The sequence below is a fragment of the Camelus ferus genome, chromosome 2, assembly GCF_009834535.1.
Source record: "Camelus ferus isolate YT-003-E chromosome 2, BCGSAC_Cfer_1.0, whole genome shotgun sequence".
Taxonomy (NCBI): Eukaryota; Metazoa; Chordata; class Mammalia; order Artiodactyla; family Camelidae; genus Camelus; species Camelus ferus.
The window spans coordinates 36,049,041-36,072,777 of record NC_045697.1 but is presented as its reverse complement, the minus strand read 5'-3'; the positions used below and the strand labels follow the sequence as shown (position 1 = coordinate 36,072,777).

Sequence of the window (23,737 nt, the reverse complement as noted above, 5' to 3'; positions counted from 1 at the left end):
TCCATTTTGACAACTTTATGAGGGATAGAGGGCAGCAGCTGGACCAGTCAACTCCAGTGACCCTCAAAGGAGTCCCTGACCCTCTTTTCCAGCAGCTACTAAGCAAGGCAAAGCCCATCTTTGTTTCATTATGTTATGCCGGAGAAGCAGGGCACCCCTACTCCCACCCACCGCCCAGCACTGCTGGGTCCAGGGACACAAAGCTGTCCCTGCCTCTGTCAGTGGAACCTGGTGGCCTCTTCTGTCCACAGACGGCATGGACATCTGTTTCTTCCAACTCTTTGTCTCTCCAGAGAACAGAACAGAAGCAAAAGGGCTAGTTTTGCAGGGTGAGAACTCAAAAGTTGTCAGGAGAAGCGTCCTAACAGAGTGTTAAGTAGGAGGGTGAGCACGGCCCAGAGAGGTATGGGGATGACTTCTCTATTTCCCATCTCTCACTTTTTCTTTTGGTTTTGTAAATAGTAGAAGGCCATTTAAAAAAAAAACACATTTATTTCTTTCTAAAGGGTATCTGAGTCAGCTACATCAGCTGGGCTCAGCTGAAATCCAGATTCTAGACTCCAAGTTTTGGGTTGTGTTCAAATCTTACTCTCCTTGGACCAGCAGCTGTTGGAGGCATGTTCTTCTCATTGGGAATGGCAGGCATGCAAGAAACCGAACTCAATTTCACAAATGTATTTAGGTCCCCATTGCTATCGAATTGTCTAATATTCCATTAGGTAAAGCAAATTGACGGCGAGGCCCCTTTTCAATAAGGCAAGAAAGTGTATTCTTTTTCTTTTTTCTTTTTTTTTTTCTGCTTCTCAAAAACCTATTTCCCCCATTTTTTTCATTGAAATATAGTTGATTTACACTGTTATAGAAAGCCATTTTTATATGCAGAAATAACGGCAGTCACTTTATTCTACTGCCTAGATTTGTTTTTAGGAGGCAGTGGAGAGTAGTGGTAACATCCAGAGTCAGATGGTCTGGGTTAGAACTCGAGCTCCACCACTTACTAGCTGTGTGACCATGGATAGGTCGCTTAGCCTCTCTGTGCCTAAGCTTCCTCATCTGTAAAATGGCGATGATAATATTACCTCCTTTATAGGGCTGTTCTGAGAACCAAATAAGTTAATACATACAGAGTAGTCAGAACAGTGCTTGGCCTATAGTAAGTGCTAAATGTGTATTTGCTATTGGTATTTCTATGAGTTTGTGACCCTGGCCAGACTGTGGCTCTTGAGAAAACAGCTACCTTTAGTATCTTTGTATCTGTGTACAAAACTATTGCTTGGGCTTTTGGGGCCTACAGATTAACTGCTGAATGAACAAGTGAATGACATAGAATAGAACAGACGCCTCCCCCGAAAGTCACAAGCATTTCTGATTTCACCACCGACTGGCTCTTGCTAAGAGACTTGGAGGTCTGAGTGTATTCTGTGCCCGTGGGAAACCACATCTTTAAGACTGTGCTGTGTTTTTCCAGACCCCCTTTTCCTTCTCCACTGTGAGTCTGACCTTGACCTCCTCAGTCTCAGGGGACACAGGCTGTCCCTCCTGGGGCAAGCCGTAAGGGGATGGTGAAATTCTGTGCATGTGCCATGACAAGATAGTTCAAGGGAATAGACGCCAGCTGGGCTAGACCGTGGCCACCCAGGGCACGGAGGCGAAGTCCAAAGCAACCTGGGCCGCCGACTCCACCAGGAGCGCTTTAGATGCTCGGTCTCCACGTCCTGGGAGAGGGCAAGTGCTCTGCTCCTCAGGTGTCTCCTGCTGCTCCTCAGACAGCCTCAGTGCTGCAGGAACCTGGGGGCCTCCGTTCCGGACACTCGGAAGGGGCTCACAGAGACCAATCTTACTTATGTAAATTTCTGGAGATAGTGAAAGTTAACAAAGATGCCTGTGTGTCCAAGATTCTCTGCATCAGACAAATCCTCTGTGAGAGGGAAGTCAAGGCAGTTGGATTTTGCCCTTACTGAAGTTAGAACCTCATTTGTGTTAGGCTGCAACCTGCTTTTTAGGAGGGGTGGGAGGTAATTAGTTTGTTTGATTTATTTATTTATTTATTTGTTTGTTTATTTTATTTATTTATTTATTTTAATGGAGATACTGAGGAATGAACTCAGGACCTTGTGCGTGCTAAGCACACATTCTACCACTGAGCTATACCCTCCCCACCCCCGAGACTGCAACCTGTTAAAATCACTTTCTTAATGTTATTTCAGCACACTTTCCTGTATAAATCAGAGTCTCCAGAGAAGTCCTTCATCCCCACCTGTTCTGACTGTCAATTGGCACATAAGAAACCATGTCCAAACACTGGCTCAGAAATATTATTGGTCATTTATTTTGTTCATGAATCTGCACTCTGGGCAGAGCTCAGCAGAGAAGACCTCTCCTTCAAGATGCCACACTTGCATGGTCAGCAGGTTGATGCTAATGTTCTGCTGGTAGCTCAGCCCAGCCTGTGAGTTAAAGGGCTCAGTTCCTCTCCACATGGCCTGAGCTTCCTCACAGCATGGCGCCTGCCTTATAAGGACAAGTGTCCTAAGAGAAAGTGCAGGTGGGAGGCTCAGAAGCCACGTAGCATCACTCCCGCAGTACTCTGTTGTTCCAGGCAGTCAGACGCCCACCTGGATTCAAGGGGAGGGACATGCTCTCTTCCTATTTAAAAGGGAACCAGAGGATAAGAAGCAGAAAACACTGATGTGGCCACTTTTGGAAAAATACAGTCTGCACTCCACCTAGATGTCTGTTTCACTATCCAGCCCGGCGAGGACAGTGTTTGGCTAATTCTAGGGGTTTTCCCTCCCATCTAGAGGACAGAAAATTCATTCATGCTTCTGACCTGGTTTCAAAGTAAGTGAGCCCAGAAAGGCTTTGAGAATTAAAGGCGTGCCTGCTATGTGCTCATATCTTTTTAAATAATATCATCTCAAAAGGAAAAAAAAAACTTCCTGAATGATGAGAAACTGAGTGGCAGGACTTTCCTCCCCCAAGCCGGCCCCATCTGGCCCCGTTAGATAGAGCAGACGGGCTGGGGCAGAGAGCAGGGTTCCCGGGAGATCATTCTTCCTGTGGTTCCGAGAAAGTGTTTTGAGTCAGCTAAATGCCCTCCTCAGCCAGAGGGCAGACTTGTGGTCAGCCTCTTAAAGCTGTCGGCTTCAAAGGGCAGTACCCGGAGGCTGTGCCCTGGGGGATGGGGGATAACAAACTGGAGAGAAACAGTTCTGGTCGAACCTGACATTTTTAAAACAGCCTTCTCTTCAAATGCTTGTGCGTGGGCCCCCTTGATCTCCTTCAAGAAAAGCTCGATAATGATCTAATAAATAAATCGAACCATACCTTACCGGACTCACTACAACGTTAATTTAATTTAAAACTAGCATGTCTAATAGGCAGCACTTTGAAAATGCGTTTCTGGAATTTGTGGTTTGGATTTCAGTCTCCTAAAAATAATACATTTTATATCTACTCCATGTGTTTGGACTCCAGCTTGTTTTGACTAAAGGACATAATTTGTCAAGATGTTTTCTCCACTGGAATCGGCCTGAGGAGAGTGGGTTTTATCTCCTGAAATTGCACAAGGCCCTTTTACGTCCTTTTATGAGCGGTTTTGAACTTTTCGTTGTGGTGGTCCCATTTCTTATAAATTCAGGCTTAATGGGAAAAAAATAAAAGATTTATGAAAAAAGACTCAAAGAAGACCCAGTGCTTGCCTCTGGGCCCTTCACTGGAGTTCACGTGAGCACTCCGCCGCCTTAGCAGTGGAAAAAGGCCCACAAGGAGAGAAGGAACAGCCGCCAGGCAAGCCCTGCGGAGCTGGAAGTGGTGAGGGGAAAGTAGTTGAAACACTTCCGGTGGCAGCTAAGCTGCCAACGTGTTGTACTAACTGAATCAAAGAAGGTCCTCATTGTGAGGACCAAGGGTGTCTCCAGGAACCCAAGGGCAGCAATGCAGTGAGCATCAGGGAGAATTGGGACCAAGAACTGGAAAGCAGGCAGGCCTTTGAGACTTGCTGTGGCCTGCAGAAGACACTGAGAAGTCCCAGCATCAGAGGGTACTCAGCAAATGTGAGTTGAGTGAGTGGCTGGGGAGCTCTGCCATAGCTTTTGATGCTTCTTAAGAGCTCAGCTCTGGCTGGGCCTCATCTGTCTTAGGTCAAATCTTGATTCCTAGGAAGGGTCTCGAGTCGGCCCAGCCTGGGTCGAGGCCCATTCCAGGACTATTCAGTTGAGCTTGAGGGGCAGGATCACACTGTAACCACACGGCTGCGGGAGCCTATCCCATGACCATGCATATGGAGGAGACTGTTCACGTGTGGGCTGGACAGACACCTCAGACGCGTCTACAGCAGGGGTGAAGGATGCTGTGAGGATAAAGGGCAAAAGTGATGAGCTTCAGGTGCAGTTTGATGTCAGATTCTTGGACTGTGAGAGCTGGACTGCCTGAAGGTCACCTCATCCAGCTCCACATTGTTTACATAAGAAAAACAAGACTCAGAGACGAACTGTTGGCTTCAGTCCATTGTACTTAATGGCACTTCTGAGAAGAGGAGAATGTCTCAGCATTTGGTGTCGGTTGATTAAATCGGCACAAGTCTTGGAATTTGTTTGCAATACTATTTATAACCATTGTTTATATTTTCCTTTTCTTAATTATGCTCCATACTGTGGCTTGATTTTTGTCTAACATTCGCTAAATCTGACCCATAAGTTCTAGTGAGATGGATTTGGGTAGGAATCATTAAACAAAAACTCAGTTTTGGCAGGCAGCGAACTTTGTCTGCCTGTGAGCAATTACAGAGAGCCTCTTTTGTGTGCTAGTCCCTGTTGGGGATAAGGAAGATAAAGAGACAAACCAGACATCCTACCTGCCGCGGCATCGCTTACATCAATAGCTTACCGTTTGTTAGGGAGACGGATGGGAACATTGAGGAGTGCAGAGCGAAGGGCTAAGTGGTGTCTGGACGGGGTGTGAAGGCACAGAGAACGGGGAGCTCATTCAGGGAGTCAGAGGAGCTGAATGTGTCCGACCAGAAGAGTGAGGAACAAAGTGGTGAAATGCCAGGCTGCATTGAAGGAATTCCAGGTAGCTCCCAATGGCTGGAGCTAAGAGCGGCATGTAAGAAGTGGAAGAGATGAAGACAGAGAGATAAGGGGGAGGGTGTAGCTGAGTGGTAGAGTGCATGCTTAGCATGCATGAGATCGGGGGTTCAATCCCCAGTACCTCTATCACAAATAAATAAATACCTAATTACTCCCCCAGAAAAAAGTTTTAAAAAGGGCTAGAGTTTGGAGTTTGACCAAAACCAATGAAGTTCCATGAAATATTTTTTAGGAGTATATAAGCAGTATATACTTTATAAAAATCACCCTGGCAGCAGTGATGGGGGGAACAAGGTCAGACTGGCATCAGGTTGGGGAGGGAAGGTGAGAAGATGAGCGTCAGGGCTCAGGTAGGCAGAGGGAATGGGAGCAGGGGTGCAGTGCTGGTGGACCCCACAGGCCTGCACACGGATGGGATGTGGAAGCAAAGAAAGGGTGTTGTCCAGCGTCATTTGCCCAGTAGGGGATGACTTGATGGCCAGTATTACCATTGTCTCTGACTTGGAAGCGGAAATGGAGAGGAAGATAATTTGCATTTTAGAGTTTAGGGGCCTGTGAGGACAGCTTTGCAGCTCAGCAGAGCCTGGGCCAAAAGTAGCAAGTTGGGGCTGCTGATGTGTGTGAGGCACGGATCGTGGACAGGACAGGGCCACGCAGGAAGGGAGAAGAGGCCCCAGCAGTTGGGAACACCGTACATGATGGGGCTGGTCGAGCAAGAGGAGAGTCCAGGAGGAGGGAGAGAAACTGAGAGGGCTTCGAAAGCAGAGAGGGTCGGGAGAGAAGTTTCTGGAAAAGGGAAACCATCCACTGCACCAAACTTGGCAGGGAGGTCAAGCTAAAGGACAGAGTGGCCCTGGCAGCATGGAAACCTTTGCCATGTGATCAAATAAGTCCCAGGAGGAACCTGGTAATCGGCTAATGTTGCTAAAGAACTAAAAGTGCAGCGTTTTAAGAGATGAAAGCTAGTAAAAATGCTTTCAGTTCGAAGAGTCTGTTTATAACTGAGGGTGTGTGGAATGCACCCCACTCTGCCGTGAGGCAGACTTGGATTTGTCTCAGCCCTGCAGCTTACTTACTGGAAGACATTAGATAAGTCACCTCTGTAAGCCTCACTGTCTCTGTCTGTCACACAGAGCGCCTGCCTAATTCACAGAGTCTGAGGAGTGTGCAAAGTAATGCTTTCCCCACCTCCTGCCTTATTTTCCTCCACAGCACTCCCCACCCTCCTCACTTACCAATTTACTTACGTATTTTGTCATTCTCTCTAACTAAAATATAAACTCTGCCACAGCAAGGATTCCTCTCTGGCTCATCCCCTGCTGAGTCCCTGGTGCCTTGAGCAGTGTCTTAGCACGTACTAGCTGCTCAGCAAACCTTTGCAGACCGGATGGTTAAATGAGTAAGAAGCAGTGCTAGATGTGAAGTGGTGGGTGGCAGAGCTGGAGTGGCCTTTTGAGGAGTTATTTCTGGGCAGGATGCTAATACTTAACTGCAAACATGTAAATACTTTGAGAATAAATTCATCACAATAAAAAAACAAAAACAAAAACAAAAACAGAAAAATCCCATTGGAGGACAAGCCATTACCAAGCCGTCTTCAAAGTCAGCATGGCTGTTCCCAGTGCCCTGGGGGCCATGCTCCTGTTAAGTTTACTCCCTCCTACGAGGCCTTGCCCATCTTTGGAGAACAGGGGACCTGACCCTTGTCTGTGCTGGGGACAAGCGAGTCACATACAAAGAGAAACAGAGGATTCCAGGAATGCCTAGTAAACTCCAGAGAAACTGGGAACAGAGGAAACCCTTCTGGTAGAAACCAATCAGGACATCAAAGGGCGCTCTGGGGCCCACAGCTGCAGAGAAGGTGTCGGCAGCCTCTGCTTCAAAGGCTGGGGTGGATGGTAGGGAGAGACTGTCTTCTCTGCCCAGAACTGATGTCTTAAAATCACAGCCGGCGAAGGTTTAGCAAATGAAAGAAAGAGCAGTGAGTCTGACTTGCTTCATTAATCTATGTGTTTGTGATGGCAGTCATGATGCTTAAATCTTTCCTCTTCAAAGTGCCTTACACCGTGAACTCACATACAAATGGGACTCAGCCGAGTGTGGCTGATTAGAAGGAATGTGTTATTCGGATGGAAAAGACTGAAGAGATGCCACTTCCCAATAGCCTGCCGACTTGACACATTCTAAAAGGAAATCTGGTATCAAAACATAAATCTAAACAGAAACCAAAATAGCAACAGCAACGTGCATTAATGGGACCTGTTAATTTGTACCAAAATCAACATTCTCTCAGCTTCTTGGCTCAAGGGTATTATTCTTTGTTGTTGCTGTTCATTTCTTTTTTCCTTTTCATCTTTCAATTCATCCTTCCAAGATTCTCGCAGTGTACTTCAGGGTCCAGGCTCTCTTATGGAAAGCATATGTCTTTGGGAACATACTGTACCACTTGAATTTCTGGAGCAAGTTGTATTTCTGTCCCAGGATTAAGTGAGAAACAATTGTTTGTAGGGTTGGAAGGAACCTTGGGTTAGTTACCCAGTCTGGGGAAAACACGCATAAAGCAGAGTGAGTGTCTAAAAGACATCTAAGAAAAGAAAGATATCTCCAGTTAACCTATGGACCTCAGTCATTCATTCATCCATTCATTTTATTCATGCAGCATTTGTTCAAAGTTGACCATGATCTTGCTCTATGCTCGGAGCCCAAAATGCCAAGACAAATATGATTAGTCCCTACCCTCCAGTAGCTTACAGTCCAGAAGAAGAGACAGGCAGCTATGTCAAGGTCTCAGTCCAGTTTGACAAGGCCAAGGCAGAGGTATCTGTCAGATTCAAGTCATAGGTCAAAAGTTGAGAGGTGGTTAGGGAGAAAACTTTAGAGGAATGGATGCCTTTTAAAGAGAGAAAGAAGGAAGGAAGTAAAGAAGGAGAGGTGAGGGTACTTCACACAGAGGAAACTGTACACACCACAGAAAGTAGTATGATGCAGATGACACTAAAACTGTTTAGTAACCAGAGGCCAAAACCCACTGGAATGGTCCCAACCAATGCCTATGGGCGACAGATCTTTCCCACTAATATGCAGAAATCTCCAGGGTGTATTGTTGAGCAAAAAAAGCAGAGTGCCATGTTAAGTGCTAGAAGTCAAGATGGTAGTTACCCTTGGTGAGGTACTGACACGAGGGGGCCTAAGATGGATACCAGGGTGCTGGCTTTCTGTTTGTTTCTTCATCTGGGTACTGGTCCCATGGATTTGTTTAGTTTCCGGAAAGAAACTAAACTGAACATTTGTGATAAATGCACTTTTCAGTGCAAATGTTCAGTACAGTGTTGTTTGTTTAACAAAATGTTAAAAAAAAATGCCATGCGTTTATGTTGGCTAAAGTCATTGTGAGTGACTCCAGCAAATGGTGTGTATGGAGGAGATGCAAATAGGGGCAAAAAACAAAGCCATGTTAGAAGAGCTTTATATACTGAATTGAGGATTTTGAATTTATTTTCATTCCAGAGAGAATGTGGGCATATGATGGAGTTGTGGAGTGTTTAAGAAGGTGGCCTCTGGAGGCTGGCCCCTAGCTCCCCGATTTAGTCACATGTATAACCTTAAATCTCTCCATCTGCAAAATACACCAAATATTGCGTTTGCCTCTGAAGGATTTTTGAGAATCGGATAAGATAATGAACGCACAAAAAGATTTAGTATAGTGCTCACTATATTCAATAGTTAATATTTGCACTTCAGAAAGCTTACTTAGGCAGGAATGAGGAGAATGGACGGGGGATGGCCAGACCAGGGGCAGGGAGACAAATTAGAAGGCTATAACAATAATCTAGTGAGAAAGGAATGAGAGCTGACCAGAACAGGGGGAGAATTAACAGGACTTGATCTGGGAGATGGAAGAGACCACAGAGTCTCAGATGACTCTCAGGAGTCTGACTCCGGTGACTGTGAGTGGTGATACTGTTAGACAGTCAAGAGAAGGAGTAGACTTAGCGGGGAGATCGTGCATCAAATTTGAAATCTGTTGAGTTTAGGGATCCCAGGAGCCATCCAGGTGGAGATGGCCACAGGAACTCAACAGAAGTGCTAAAGACATAGATTTGGGCAGTATATAAAAGATTATTGAAGACATAAGAGTAGACGAGGTCCTTGAATGAGAAGAGCAAGGGGCCAAAGATGGAGCCCTAAGTAGCGCTGACATTTAAAGGGCAGACCAAGAAAAGGAACCTATGAAGAAATTGAGAAGAGACCACTGGGAAGGTGAAGGGAACAACTGAGAGTGATTTTGTGGTAGCCAAGAAGGGTGCCATCAACTGACAGATGCCACAGAAGTGTCCAGTTAAATGAAGACAAGGATTGTCCACTGACTCTACATGCGATGGCCATTGGTGACTGCAGCAGGCACAGTTCCAGGGGAACGGTGGGACAAAAGCAGGGCTGCCATGGGTGTGTAGGACATGGATTGGAAGAGAGCAGTCAACAATGCAGTCACGGGAGGGAGCTGCCTACCAGGCAGAAAGCTGATGGTGGCTGAGAAGTCCAGTCTTTTTCTAAAGATCAAAGAGTTTTGTAACTTTTCCCAGTATTCACCTCCACCTACTTTGAAAAAATGTAGACCTATCATTCCTACTTTCTTTCTGCCTTTCTTTCCTCTCCCTCCCTCCCCACTCTGAGTTTCCTCTCTAGAAGACAAGGAGAAACATATAACCAGAAACACTTCGTGCATTACCTTTTTAAGTGTTTTTAAAATAAGACACTGAAAAGTGGATGTATTTAAGCAAGGAAGTCAGAAGAATCCAGCTGAGAGAGGAGTTGGAGCTTGGGTAAGAGAAGGGGCTTCCTCCCTCCTGCCCCAGCCTGCTGCTTCTGGGGACTGTCCCTTGGCCCAGAGGTGGCGTGTGTGCTAGTGGGTGTGAACAAGACACACACTCACCACCTTTGTCTCCCTTCTCCCTGCTGGAGTCAAGCCTCCCGCCTCTGGCTTCAGTAGCCCCGAGGCATCGTTCCTGTGAGGACTACCTGCTGCTCTGTCCTGGCTGGGTCTCCAGCCTGCTCGCCCAACCTGGTGAGCACTCATACCACCTCTGCTCACTCCTCCCCACCCTATCCCAGGCTGCGGGGTAGGGCTCAAAACACACTGTCTTTAGGAACCCCTTCTTGTCCCTTTCAGTTAGTCGCTAAGTCTCCGTGTTGGCATAGTGCATTTCCTGAAAGGTTACCCGGAGACAGTCTCACTTTAGTTTTTTAGAATACTTCACCTTACTGGTAAGGCATCGGGAAGAATTCTCCAGGACATCCAGTGTGGTGTTCTAGGTAGAGCAGTTCTGCAGCTGAGGCTGGTTTGCAGAAGGTAAAGGCAGTGCACTCACAACTGGCCCTGGGCCCTTGCATCTTTGTGTATCTTCCACCACCCCATGCCTAGGGCTTTGACCATCCGTCAGTTCCACAGACATTTATTGAGCATCTACTCTGTGCCAGAAACTTCACTAGGTACACTGGGAAATCGACAGTGAAACAGGCAGACAAGATCACTGCCTCATGGAGTTTATGTTCCAGTAGAGGAGACAGCCCTTGAGGAAACAAATGTATAAATGAACAGACGATGACCCCAGGCTGTGGCATCGCTTGGAAGGAAGTGCACAGAGCCCTGTAAGGCAGGAGCACGTTTATGCTGAGACCTGCAGACTGGATAGGAAGGAAAAGCTGCCCCTCATTCCCCAACTCCTTTAACGTTTCTTTCAATAAAATATTTATTTAAATATTGCATTTATGCTATGCATGTTCCTGGTCAGTGGGTTCACAGACCTCTAACACATCTGACCCCTACGGATCGTAATCTCTAAGGGGGGTTCATCTCACCTGAAGACACCTCTGACGCTGGTGGGGTTTGTTTTGCAGGTGAGCCGGCCCCATCCCAGCGACCACCCTCTCCTGATCCTCTTTGTGGTGGGCGGAGTCACAGTCTCCGAGGCCAAAATGATCAAAGACCTTGTGTCAACCCTGAAGCCAGGAACCCAGGTACTGAGTCCTTGGTGATCCATCTGAATGGGAGCCCCGAGGTAGGAGTGGGAAGGGTGGGCCGGGGCCCTTTGTTCAACTTCCCAGCACTTCCCATCTCTATCCGCCTGCCTTCTCTCCCGCCTGCTCCTTCTGCCGGTCCCAGGAACCACCATGACCCGACGTGCGTGGAGGGAGCAGGGAGGTCTCACCTACTCTGGGCAGTAAGGGCTAAGATGCTATTCCTGATTCCTACAGGGCATGTATTCTCTGGTGTCTGATCAGTGCTTAGCTACTCAAGAGTTTTCACTGCTTTCCATCCTCCAGATTATTGAGGGAGGCTCCCGGGACTATCTCTGCACTGTGGCAGGGAGAGGGCAGGGCTGGAGGAGTTTGGGAAGACATGTTGTTGGGACAATGACGAGCATAGTATCTTTCTCCCCTGTAGCCTCCTGCCAGGCACCATCTCACTTCAGACACAGCCTTCTTGGTTTTACAGGCCTGGGTTTGATTCCTACCTCTGCCTTCTACTGGCCACGTGATCTGAGTGGGAAAAGCCCTCAGTATTCTCCTGTAGGCAACCAGGCAGGGTGGCAGTAAACCTTAAATCAGAGAAGGGAGAAAATGTGCCTCTTAGCACAGTGCGTGGCACCTGACCCTCCATAAAGGTGGCTGCAGTTCTCATTATCAGCCATTCCTGAGCGGTCACCACCCTGCCCCGCAGGAGTGGCTGAGGCTGCTGGCAGGAGGCAGCAGGGGTCCAGGGAGAGGGACTTCAGGCAAAGGCAAGGACTTCCCGGGCTCTGGCAGCTCTAATCTGGCTGGGGAAGCAAGGCCTGTAACTAGCAAGACTAGAAATCCCTGCCTTCGTGGGTTCCGCAGAACAGTGCCTGAGACAGGGACGTGGGAGCAGGTAGTTGACATGGAGATGATCCCAGGAAGCAGAAGGGAGGGGTCAGAAGAGACAGTGGAGGGAGAAGAGCCAGAGAAGAGAGCCCTGTGGGCTGGTCATCGCTGTGGTTGACTGAGGTTCTGTCCTCTGGGGGCTTGAAGAGCCTCAGAACTGTCCTGCTGGGGGACAGGGACCCGGGACATCTTCCCATTCACTCTCCCTCCACCCCGCCCCCACCTCATAGTTGAGACTCGCCTCCTGGGACCTGTCTTCAGCTTTGTGCTGGGTCTGCATGCGGCCGAGCGGCTTTCTGTGGTTTGGAGGAAGCAAAACAGAGATGCGAGTGTGGTGCCTCAGGCAGGACCCCGGCTCGGGCGTGGGGGGGACTGTCCACCATGGGTCACAGAACCTGGGTGGTATTCCAGCCACGCCTGGCTGCTGGGGGTGCCGCTGCCACGTCGCCACCCACCACCATATATATCCACCCACCACTGTGTATATCCAGTCATCCAGCTAAGGAGCCCCCATCCTTGCCTTCTGTGAAGTCCTACCCATTGTTCCAAGCCCTCCCTGCATCTCTGCCAGCGTCCAAAATCTGTACTCTGTATGCAGCAGTAGACAGCTTGCTGACTGCCTCCCACTTGCTGACATAGCCTCTTCAAGCCACCATGAATTCCTTGAGGACAAAGGCTAGGCCTTCTCAGGCTTGAGCACAGGGCAGGAGTTCTGTAAGCCTTGGGGTCTTGACTTGGGGCAGGAGAACTGGTGTGGTGTTTTGAGGGTGGCTGGGCCACCTGGCAACGTAGAGAAGGCCTGGTTCCTAGGGGTCTCCAGACACCCAACTAAGAAAAGGGACCCAGGTATGTAGGGAGCCACTGCAGTTTCTTGAGCAGGGGAGTGACTAGTCATTGGCTGTGACCATTTCTGCTGTTGCTAACACCTGTCATGGTCTTAGCTGGTGGAATTTCTGATAAAGAGGTAAATTCTGCCCCGTTTCACACCCTCTCTGTCAGCAGTGTACAGGATCTGTTTAGTGAGCAGTTGTCTTTTCGAATAAGACTTTTTTTTTTTAATCAGAAAGCACACTTCTCACTGCCCCTCACATGGTAAACCCAATTCTTCGCTGTTCCGAACAGTGATGCATTGTAACAGCCCAACAGACGTGTTAATCCCCACTTTAAAAGGATAAAATGCAGACGTTTTCAAAGCCGTGTGACCTGAGTTTGACAACAGAGGCCCGGAATCTGCAGTGGCTCAGAGGCTTGGCTGTAGTCCGACCGCCCTTCTTCTCAGTCATCTGCACAGACAGCAGCTCAAAGAAGTTAGCTTTGTCTGCTACTTGTCCTTTGTGCAAAAAGTTCCCCCCGGAGGGTTAACAGACCCTGGGAAGATTCCAAAGGGGAGTGTTTACCATAGTGCCCTCACTTCCAAGTCTGTGAAGGGAGGTGGATTACCTGCCTGTTTGCTGGAGTGACACCTGCGGGGGCAGGTCTCTATTAGACCCCAGCAGGCTCACAGCTAACTCTGCCCAGATCGGAGACGTGACCAGCGCTGGGTCTTTAAAAGTGCAGCAGGACTTAGGCCTGGCCATTCTAGCTATACCCAAAAAGGCAGGCGGTCCAGTTCCATCTCCTGCTTAGACTTCTGTCGGAATACACGTAGCAACTGACTGAAGGGGCAGGTTCCTCAGAATCACCCCCAAACACACATCTGGCGACTGGTAGTGACTCTGACTTGCCCACTGATGTAAACAGCGATAGTACGCGTAACTGATATGCCCCTCCCGTTGCAGCCTACCTGAGCCCTCGGCAGTTAGGACCATCTCCTCCCTACGAGTCCACATCTGCCCCTGGGAGCTCTTGCTCTCCAGTGCTGCCTCTAGCTCTTGGGCCGCACAGAATCTACAAGCAAATCAGGCTCATCCCTCCTCCACATGTCCTCCCCCAGGGCTACTCCTCTCTAAACTGAGTATCTTCAGTTCCTACGCACCCCCAACCCCCACCTCAGCCCACGGCCCCCGTGCGACTCTGCTGGGCCCCGAGTGTCTCTCCCTCTCTCACTCACTCACAGCTGAGAGCCTTCCTTGCTGATCAGTGCAGAGGCAGTGGGACCACCTCGTTCCACCACAGGCCCTGCCTGCCTCTGGGCCTTTTCCTACCACCTTTCTGCCGGTCTGCTCCCTTCCGGCCTCAGGACTTTGCACTTAATTTATTCCCAGCACCTCAAACGGGGTCTGGCACTGGGTGTCACGATTGTTGGCTGAATGTCGAATATTGAACCCTAAAAACTGTTCTTGCATTATTGAAGCATAAGATAAAAGTAACTTTTCTGGAGAACTACACCAACCTGTTATTAATTCTGAGATTATGGACAACCAAAATCACTCTGTCTTTTATATCAATTGCTATGATCCTATATCCACAAGGGTGCTTTTTGGACCCAAGTACAGGAACTTAAAATCATGTCTCTTAAATTACTCAGTGAACATTTATTGAGCATCTTCTCTATGCCAGGCACTCTTCTTTATGCTGAGGGTAGAGGGGTGACCAAGCCAGACTCTTTCCTGCTTTCATGGAACTTACATTCCAATAGTGAGTGACTGATACTAAACACAGACGCTCCAGCCGGAGATGAGTGTTCCAGGGACAGAGACAGGGACTGTGGTGGGAGTACCTGTGGGGGATGTCCTTCAGATGGCACTGGCTCCCCTTGGAGGAGAAGGCTGGTGAGCTGAGATCTGCAAGGGATCCGCTCTTCAAAGGAAACTGCTGATAGAATCCACTAAAGGCATATCGAGAAATGAATTCTTGAGGGGTGGGTATAGCTCAGGGGTAGAGTGCATACTTAGCTGCATGAGGCCCTGGGTTCAATCCTCACTACTTCCATTTTTTTAAAAAAGTACAATTTTTTAAAAAATGAATTCTCTTTCACAAAAAGTAATGAAGATAGTGTGAAACAGTGGAATCCAGAAAGCACATTAGCACCTGCTAGTCCAGAGGACGGTCGTCATACTCTAATATGGATGTGTTTTCTCCACCCTCTGCCCCTGGTTGTTGCTGATAAGACAAAGTGGGCGGTAGGAGAGGGCCCTCTTTCCCGACTACAAAAAAGGGATCAAAGAAGCAGCCTCTCAACCCCACCCCAAACAGCCACAGGCCGGGAGCAGGAGACTTTGCAGGCTGGGCCACGCTGCGCGCGCCCAGCGCTGGCCTCTGTCTCACTCACTCTCTGCACCACACCCAGGCAGCTCTGCAGGCTGAACCCTGCAGTCGGCGGTGGCCAAGTCTGGGATTGTGGGAGGAAAATAACAGGGAGGGACCCTCCCAGAAAATACAGGGAAAGGCCAGCTCAGGAAACAGAGGAAGACCAAGTGGGGAAGCTGACCCTGCGGGCACGGCGCTTTGTGGACTAGAGCAGGTTGCCCAGCCACACTTTCATGTGGGTCTGTATTTCTGGGGCTGAATATTTAGTGGAAATGTAATAGAAAAAAAGTAGGCCCAGAAATATGCTCATATACACAGTTTTGCACAACCTTAGGGGTCCAAGGATACCTAAATCCTGGCTCTAAACCCTGACTCCAAGTTATTCTAAAACCCAAGGAGAAAAAAAAAAAAAGTCCCAAGGAGAGGAGTCAAGCAACTTTTTTTTTTAATTCTGAAGTTTCTTACTCTAAGGAAAATGTCAGTGGGATTTAAAATTTTTCTTTTTGCCTGAGTGAGCTTCAGGCCTTATGCTTTGAAGTAGACACTATAGAGGAAGTAGGAGTCACGGTGTTGGATGGCATTACACGTGTTCATAGCAGTCCCGGTAACGGTGCCCTTTATTCCTGTGCGTTTCTCCTGCGTTTCTCTTTGATATTCGTAGCAATCCTCTTAACAGGGCTGAAGTCGTTCGCAATGTAAGGTTTTTGTTCTCCTGGTTGTTTTCCCTCAAGTGACGGCTTTTTAAACAACTATCACGAGGGACAAATTGAAGAGACATCTGAAATCTCAGCCGGTTCTTTAGGAGCGCCTAAGCGCAGCACGCCCGCCCCGGAGGCAACGTGAAGGCAGCAGTTTCCCAGGAAGCTTAATCATATCCATTTAGCTAATCCACTGCCCCACCGGTTTAATACACACACTCTATGTTTAACGCTGTGCGTGGGTCTGCGTGTGTACAGGAGCAGCCCCTGTGCAAGCAGAGGCGGGTGGTGCCTCAAATACGATCTGTGCTCAAAAACCAATTCCTCAGCTGGCTGAACATGCATGTTGGTGCCCGTGCATCTGAGTTGCTTTTACTGGGAAGCATCTCCCAAGTTTAAAAGAAAAATGGAGAAAAACCATTGTTCTCCCCTGCTCCTTTCAATTCACAATATTCATAATGTTCACAATTAAATCAGAAGGATATGGAGTCTAAATCCCGGATTGCCCCGCTTCCTCTCTGTTCAGCAGAAATAGAACAGGAAGATGCTGGCACCTGCAAATTATAGCGATGGCCCGCAGAAGCGGAAAGAGGAAAGAAAGCGAGAGGGCTGGGTCACTGCTGCTGGGAGCCAGAGCCGGTCGGGCTGGCAGGCTGGGCAGGGATGCTGTCCCTCTCACACCAGAGTAGAGCGCCTGCCCTGGGCGGAGCTTGGGGGCTGCTGTTAGGGGCTTGGTTCAGAGGCTCTTGGGAACCGTGGTGTCCTCCACCCCTGTCTCCCAGATGGATGTTTTCATCAGTGCCCTCACTTGCCTTGGAAAAAGCCAGTCTTCTGAAAGGAATTCTCTTAACGCTTAATTTGCTTAATAACGCACATTTGATGACTGTGTTTGTGAAATTTAAATTGAATATCAGACAGGCCAATTTCAGACTCTTTTAAACATTTTCTTTTTCATTTTCGAGTGTCTACCCCCTGCCCACTTAGCTATTCTTTTTTTAAAATAATTTTAAGGACTATTTTAGTCAAATAATGCAGAGATGCACCTTAGTTGAATACGCTAAAAAACTGAAAATGCTCAAAAGCGTTCTGAAGAACAAAAGATGCCTAAGGTATGAAAGTGTTTAAGGACCATCAGCTATTATACTACAAACAAAATGTTAGCAGAGCAATCCTGCTTGTTCTTCAGTATAGGAATTTTAGACAAATGGATTTTCAGTCAAATTGATTTGAAACGAATTTACCCAGAGCTATTTGAGCTCTCTTTCCAGAGCCTCCTGCTAACTGTTGCTAAACTCACTGCTTCCTTCCTAGTCTTGTTTTCCTTCATTCATTTAATCATTCACTAACTCACTGTATCAAGGACCTGCTAGATATCAGGTCTGTGCTAACAAACAACAAAAAGACTCAGTTAAGGAAACAAGAAATACAGTGTGATACCAACAGCCATGAAAACACCCTCAGTCTTCAGGTAGGGGTGATCTGGGAAGGCTTCCTGGAAGTAGTGATGTCTGACCAGATTGTTGAAGGACAACTAAGAGAAAGGGAACTCCCCTTCCCGATAAAGAACCATCCCCAAAGTGCCACTTGTGGAACTGCAAATGATTTAGGGTGGCTGGAATGTGGAAGCGGTGGTGAAGGGGGTTGGGTGTGGAGTGCTGAGCAGACATCAGATTCTCAAGTCTTGGAAAACTCTCTAAGATGGCTGGACTTATAAAGGGTGGGGAGGAGGCAGTCAGGATTTGAAGCCTATGGGTAAATATGATCAGATTTACACCCAGGGTAGGTGGCTCTGGCATCTCTGCCTCCCCTGCATGGGCCTGGTGACTGCTCCAGTGACTGCTATGAGCTGAATAGAGGGGACGCAGCAGAGGGTGAGAGCAGTGAGGACGGTGATGATAAGAAGACAATAACAGCGAGGACCATTTTCAGCCCCTCTAGAACCTGTCATTGTGCTAAATATTTTACGTAGATGTTCACATTTAATTCTCAAGATAATTATGAGGTGGATTCCCACTTTACAGATGAGGAATTTGAGGCTCAAAATGAGTAAGCAAATTCTCTAGGCTCCATCGTCTGGAAAGTGACCGGCTGGGGCCCAACTCAGATTGAACACTCCTAAGTCTGTGCCTTACCCTCTGTGCTGTCCAGCGAGAGTCCTTGGTCTCAGCTTTCTCCCCTCCTCAGAGACCTGACCTTCTCAGTTCCTTCACAGACTGCCTTTGTTTTCCATCTGTTCCTTTTCAGCCCTCCACAGAGCATGCCCCAGACACTCTGATTCAGCCCTCATGTTGTCTAAATACCCTCTTGTTTAGATGGGAGGGGTTTAAATGGTCTTTGGTTCCAGCTCAATGGAGGCGACTGAACCCACAGTCACTGTTGGCCGTGACTGGAAGCCCAGCACACGACCTGAGAGTGACGGATTCTTTTGGCTTAATTATCACTGCTCTAGAAGTGTCCACGTCAACTGAGTCTCCAGCCTTTTCTCTCCAAGTTCCTCAGTCCTGCCAGTAAGACTTAAGCATCCTGGGGGCCTCACTCAAGCCAGGACTCTCAGCCAGAGAGGAATCCGCCATGTTGGCTTTGCAACTAAGGACCCGAGGGGCTGGCAGGGGCAGCGGGGATTGGCAGGCACAGGGCAGGGAAGGGGCCTGTGGCCCAGTAGCTGCACTGGCCTCCTACCTCACCAGAGTCTACCACCAGAGTGTGCAAAGGTTTTTTGTCTTTATGTGGGCATTTTTTAAAATATCTGAATAAGGCTTTCTTAACTTGTATTCTGTGAATCCTAGTTGTCTATGAACCTCACCTAAAACTATACTCAAAGTCTTGTGTGTAGGAACATCTGCATATTTTTCTAGAGAAGTCTTAGCTTTCATAAGATTCGAAAGAAGGCCTGTGACCCAATCACAAAACCACAAGAAAATAACAGCTGAGAATTGTTGAGCCCCTCGCGTGCTCTACACACGTGACCTTAAGTCATCCTTGCCACAATGCTATAAGCTCTAGGCTGTTGGTTGTTTTCTGGGATGGATAGGGTAAGGCCCCAAGTGAAGGGACCATCCTCGGGGCATGCAGCTGGTCAGCTGGGAGCTGGGCTCTGCCGGGGTCTGACGCCTGTGCTGGCCTGGGCGCCGCTGTTCTTAGCCACCTGCTGGCTTGGCCTGGAAAACCCTGAGGAGTGAGTAGACACCCCCTTCAGGGCCACATATGCAAATGGTGTCTACACTGCATGACAAGGGGATCCTAATATTGACTCACTGCACTCGAATTCTCATCAAATGACTCAAGGAAAAATGTGAACACAGTGCAGTGTATTTTCTTCTGCCCACAATATGACTTGGCTGACATTAACCATATATTTTCAAGGATAATTGTCTTTCAAGAAAAAGTAAAATCACTGCTTTCAAAGATTCATTTTTGTTTTAAACAGAAAACTTTGTAATAACCCTCATTTCTTTAACAACAACAACAAGAAAGTTATAAAATGCTTCCTTCTCTCTTTACCTCCCTCTGCCTTTCCTCCACACTGGATTGTGGACTCTGTTTTTGGCCAGTGAGTTGGTTAACTTATTGGTTTGGTTCCTCCTGGGACAACTCTGGGGACAGGAGGGGAGAAGTGTGAGTGTGAGTGCTAACTTGCTCACTCTGGAGAGGCCAGACTGGGCTGTGTGGCCCAGGGAAGCCCAGGCCAGCCGACAGGCGGAGACTCCCCCGCACTCAGCGGCTGGACCCCGGCATCAGACTCCAGTACCTCCTTCCCCACTTCCCAGGGTCACCTTCATCCGGTGGGTGCACCAACCCCTGCTTGGACAAACCCCACCAGCCTGACAAAGCACGTTGTTGCCCCGGCCCAACTCTGGGAATAAGCTTTCCCAGTGCTGCATAGGGAAATCTGCCTCAGAGGACCGACCCAGACTCAGGGACACAGGAGGGGACACCACGATGACAGGCCAGAGAGGCCCAAAGGTCCTTGGGGATGAGGGGAGTGAGCAGCCCTCCCAGAGCCCTTGACGATAGAGAAGTGGCTGGACAGGCACTTGGACACTGCAGCCAGCCTGCCTGGGTTGGAATCCTGACTCATCTACTTCCTGTGTGTCCTTGGACAAGTTACTTAGCCTTTCTGTGCTGTATTTTTCTTCTCTGCAAAATAGAAATAATAGATGTACCTGCTTCAGAGGGTTGTTATGAAGATTAAATGGATATTAAATGAGATCATCCTCAATGCCTGGAACATCAAAGGACTAATAAATATTAGCAGATATCATCATTATTATTGTCATTATGGGTTGAATTGTGTCCCCTCCCAAAAGATGTTCAAGTCCAAACCCCTAGTACCTGTGAATGTGACCTTATTTGGAAATAGGTCTTTGCAGATGGTCAAATTAAGATGAGGTCATTAGGGTGGGCCCTAATCCAATATGACTGTGTCCTTACAAAGGAGACATTTGGACACAGAGGCTGACACACATAGAGGGAAGACAGTGTGAAGACATAAGGAAGCTTAGGAGGGAAGATTCTCCCTCACAACCCTTAGAAGGAACCAACCCTGCCAACACCTTGATCCTGGACTTCCGGCCTCCAGAACTAGGAGACCATAATTTTCTGTTATTTAAGCCACCAATTTTGTTTCTAGAAAATGAATTCAGTCACCATCATTATCACCTGCGACAGCATCCAGCTCTTGTGTGTGCCTTCTCACTTTCCCTGGAGGAGCAAAGGCTCTCTGGAAGAGGGAGAACTCTCTATATTGAGGGCAAATTACTGGATTGCAGAGCTACAGTCTGATCAAATTCGATGCAGCTGTAAGAAGGTGTCTCGCTTGCCCTTCTCAGCACCCGCTGGTTAAAGGTTCAGCAGGCACGGCCCAGACCTCCCATGAGCCATCCTTCCCAGCCTGTGCACCCTCCTTCCACCCGGGACACCAGCATCCCCGGGCATTCAAGCTGCCACCTTCTGCCTTTTTCTCCACAACACCCCATCCCATGGCTTCCCCCAAAGAAATATGTTGCATTTGATTTCTCATCGTCTAATAAACTGGAACTGACTTCCCTAATTGTCTGCGGTGTGTTTGCCCCTCCTGTTAGGTAATCGTGCTGTCCACTCGACTCCTGAAGCCACTTAACATCCCTGAGCTGTTATTTGCAACTGACCGGCTACATCCAGACCTTGGCTTCTGAGCATCTGCTAAGAAGATGAGACCTACTGGGCTGGAAATCCCAACACTGTTCTCTGTCACCATCCAAGATATGCCTCCAAAATCAGTGTCCCTGTTTCTAATCATGGATATGACTGAATTCTGCCCAGAAGGTCTTGATAACCACACAGTGAATTACTTAGCTGGAATTGCTGCGATTCTTAAAAAACAAAACAAAACCTTTTAGGGATGGGGATGTAGCTCAGCAGTAGAGCGTGTGCTTGGCTTGCACAAGGTCCTGGGTTCAATCCCCGGTGCCTCTATTAAGGAAGGGAAAACAAAAACCTTTTTCATTTTTCTAAAGATGTCAAACTGTCTCTCAGCTGGCCTAATTCATGATAATTCCCCTTTATCCTTAACTCTCTATCTGTGATCTTTCTGATTCCACCTGCAAGTTCATTCATTCTAAGTAAGTGCCTGTTGGTGAGTGTTGGTGGATGACAAACCTTTTGATCTGCAGTTGCTCAAGGAAGAGTTAGACATGTTTTAGAATCATGAGTGTGAGGAAAGGTTGGTTTTTAAGATTATATAGCTGAGGAGGGAACATTGCAAAGAGGATCGGAGGCTTTGTTTCTCTCTTGATCTGAGCCATTTCTGAAAAGGCGAGGGAGGGGTAGTGGCCAGGGCAGTGCTGATTGTCTGCCCGTTTTGTAAATCGCCTGCCAGTACAAAGGGCTGCATTGTTCCAGTTCGCTTACTGGGCAGGGCTACCAGCCTGCTTGGAACAGTAGTGGGAGAGAGGTTGATTGGAGGGCTGTCTCTGCCTATTAAAGCTTTCCTCTCCTCCCCAAGGAAGGCTCCAATAAAAATATCTGGTCCAAGGAGTCTAAGTTGGAACCCCAACCTCTGTGACTTTTGTGATTTCACATTTCTACTGAAATATAAAGCTTTCTTTTCTGTGAGTCTAAGTCTCCCTTCTGGCCATAGCAGAAAAACCTAGACTCATAGAGTGAAATTATACAAGAACTCCAGCCAAAATTAACTGCTTGGAACTGCACATTAATAGGTATACAGTTGGTGGAAATTCCTAGCATCTCTCAAAGATGTTTGTAATAAAGAGATAAAGCTGTAAAACAGTGGCTAGTGCGGATTAAACAGGTGGAGGAAATAAAATGTAAACCAAAATCCTCTATGTCTCTGCTTTTAGTTCTCTGCAAAGCACTATCACCATATGAGAAAACCATGGAGCTGGAAATCACTTTGAGATGTAATCAGAGCAGGTTTCCTAGACCCTGGCTTCTTTATTTTGTCCAAGGATGTTTTCTACCTAACACCAGTTCTTTCTTGGTGCTGAAATACTGGCTGCTTCTCCTGTTCTGCTTATTTCCAAATTTGAACTTGAATGAGGAAGAAACGGCAATAGCAAAGGAAATGATAATTAAAGCAAAGATCACTGTTTTCTAAAATAATGAAGTAACCTTTTGTGTGTCTGTCTCCAATCTGCATTCATTCGTTTGTTCATTCATTCATGCATTCATTCCCACATATCCAGCAGCACGGACCAGGCCCCCTGCTAGTTTCCGGGACATCCTGGGGAAGAGCCAGGTGCATCCCTGACTCTCTGGTTTTACAGAATTAAGTACCTGGTGCTTCTCCTGATGCTCAGGCCCTCTGTGAGTATTTGCTCGAGGTTAAGTTTTAAACCATATGTCTATATGCAAAGGAAACTTTCTGGAAATAGAAAAACCAAACTGCTCACACGTGGTTCCCTCTGGGAAGGAGTACATTATAGGAGGACTAACGAAAGGGGAAGTCTTGCTCTCAGTCTATTTGTGTCATTTGAGTTTTTTTTATAGTCAACATGTATTTGTATATTACTTCTGTGGCCTTCATGTATTTTTACAAGTTAATTTCCTCTTTAAAAAAAAAGACATCTCAAAGGCTTCTGATCTGAAATTATAAATGGAGGAAGTTTCTGGTTGTAAATGTTATCATGAAGCAGTTACTATGTCCCAAAAATACTCTCAATAATAGATTAAATATGGCCAAAGGCAGTCTCTGGTGGGGAAAACATCAGAAGTTTAGTTAATGATCTTCTTTTTCCATCTCTGTGGTCGCTGGCTGGAGGAACTGAGCTAGGCAGGCAGTCAGGAAGTGGAAGGCTTTGGAGGAAAGGTGGGCTGAAAGAAGTTTGTGTTGACCAGAGTCTGGTTTGATTGGAAAGTAGGAGGCCCAGGAAAGGGTGCTGCTCTTTGAGTTAAAAGCAGGAGCATCATGAGAACTTGGTATAAATCCTGCAAAGGCCCTTCACCGGATCAGGAAAAAGAGGGGACTCGGGAAGTAGCACATGGCCCCTGGCAGAGCTTCCTGAACCCTTTCTGGTGTTGCCTTCTTCTTGTGCTCACTTCCCCAGGGGAGAAGGAAGTGGGGGAGAAAGGGATCACGTGCTTGGCACCCTGCAAAGGAGCACTGGTTAGAACAGAGCTCCAGAGTCGTCTCTGGGTGTAAGTCCCAGCTCTGCCGCTCCCAGCAGCGTGCACCTCTCCAAGCCTTGTGCCTCCATCTGTAAGGTCCACATGGTAATGAATGGTCCCTGAGAAGGCTGCTGGAGAGGGAAGCCATTCCTCGCACAGTGGCTAGCATGTGACGCCAAGGAGCGTAGGTGTTTACTGTAGAGGACACGAGGAAAGTCACCTCACAAAATGATATAGTCTCAACAGGAGAAT

The 23,737-nt window shown here is 47.7% G+C and overlaps 1 protein-coding gene across 2 annotated transcripts in view; it reads left to right on the top strand.

Moving 5' to 3' along the window:
* The window catches only part of SCFD2 (sec1 family domain containing 2), a 358,054-nt gene extending 335,570 nt beyond the window's left edge, over nucleotides 1-22,484 (top strand). Inside the window, exons 8-9 of one of the 2 annotated variants that reach the window (XM_032497377.1) lie at nucleotides 10,989-11,108; nucleotides 20,962-22,484. In XM_032497377.1, coding sequence (XP_032353268.1) covers nucleotides 10,989-11,108; nucleotides 20,962-21,054 — 213 coding nt within the window. In that variant the 3' untranslated portion in view covers nucleotides 21,055-22,484. Of the gene's footprint in view, nucleotides 1-10,988; nucleotides 11,109-20,510; nucleotides 20,933-20,961 lie in introns of those variants that run through there. The other variant, XM_032497373.1, reaches the window with a different exon arrangement.
* The last annotated feature ends 1,253 nt before the right edge of the window (nucleotides 22,485-23,737 follow it).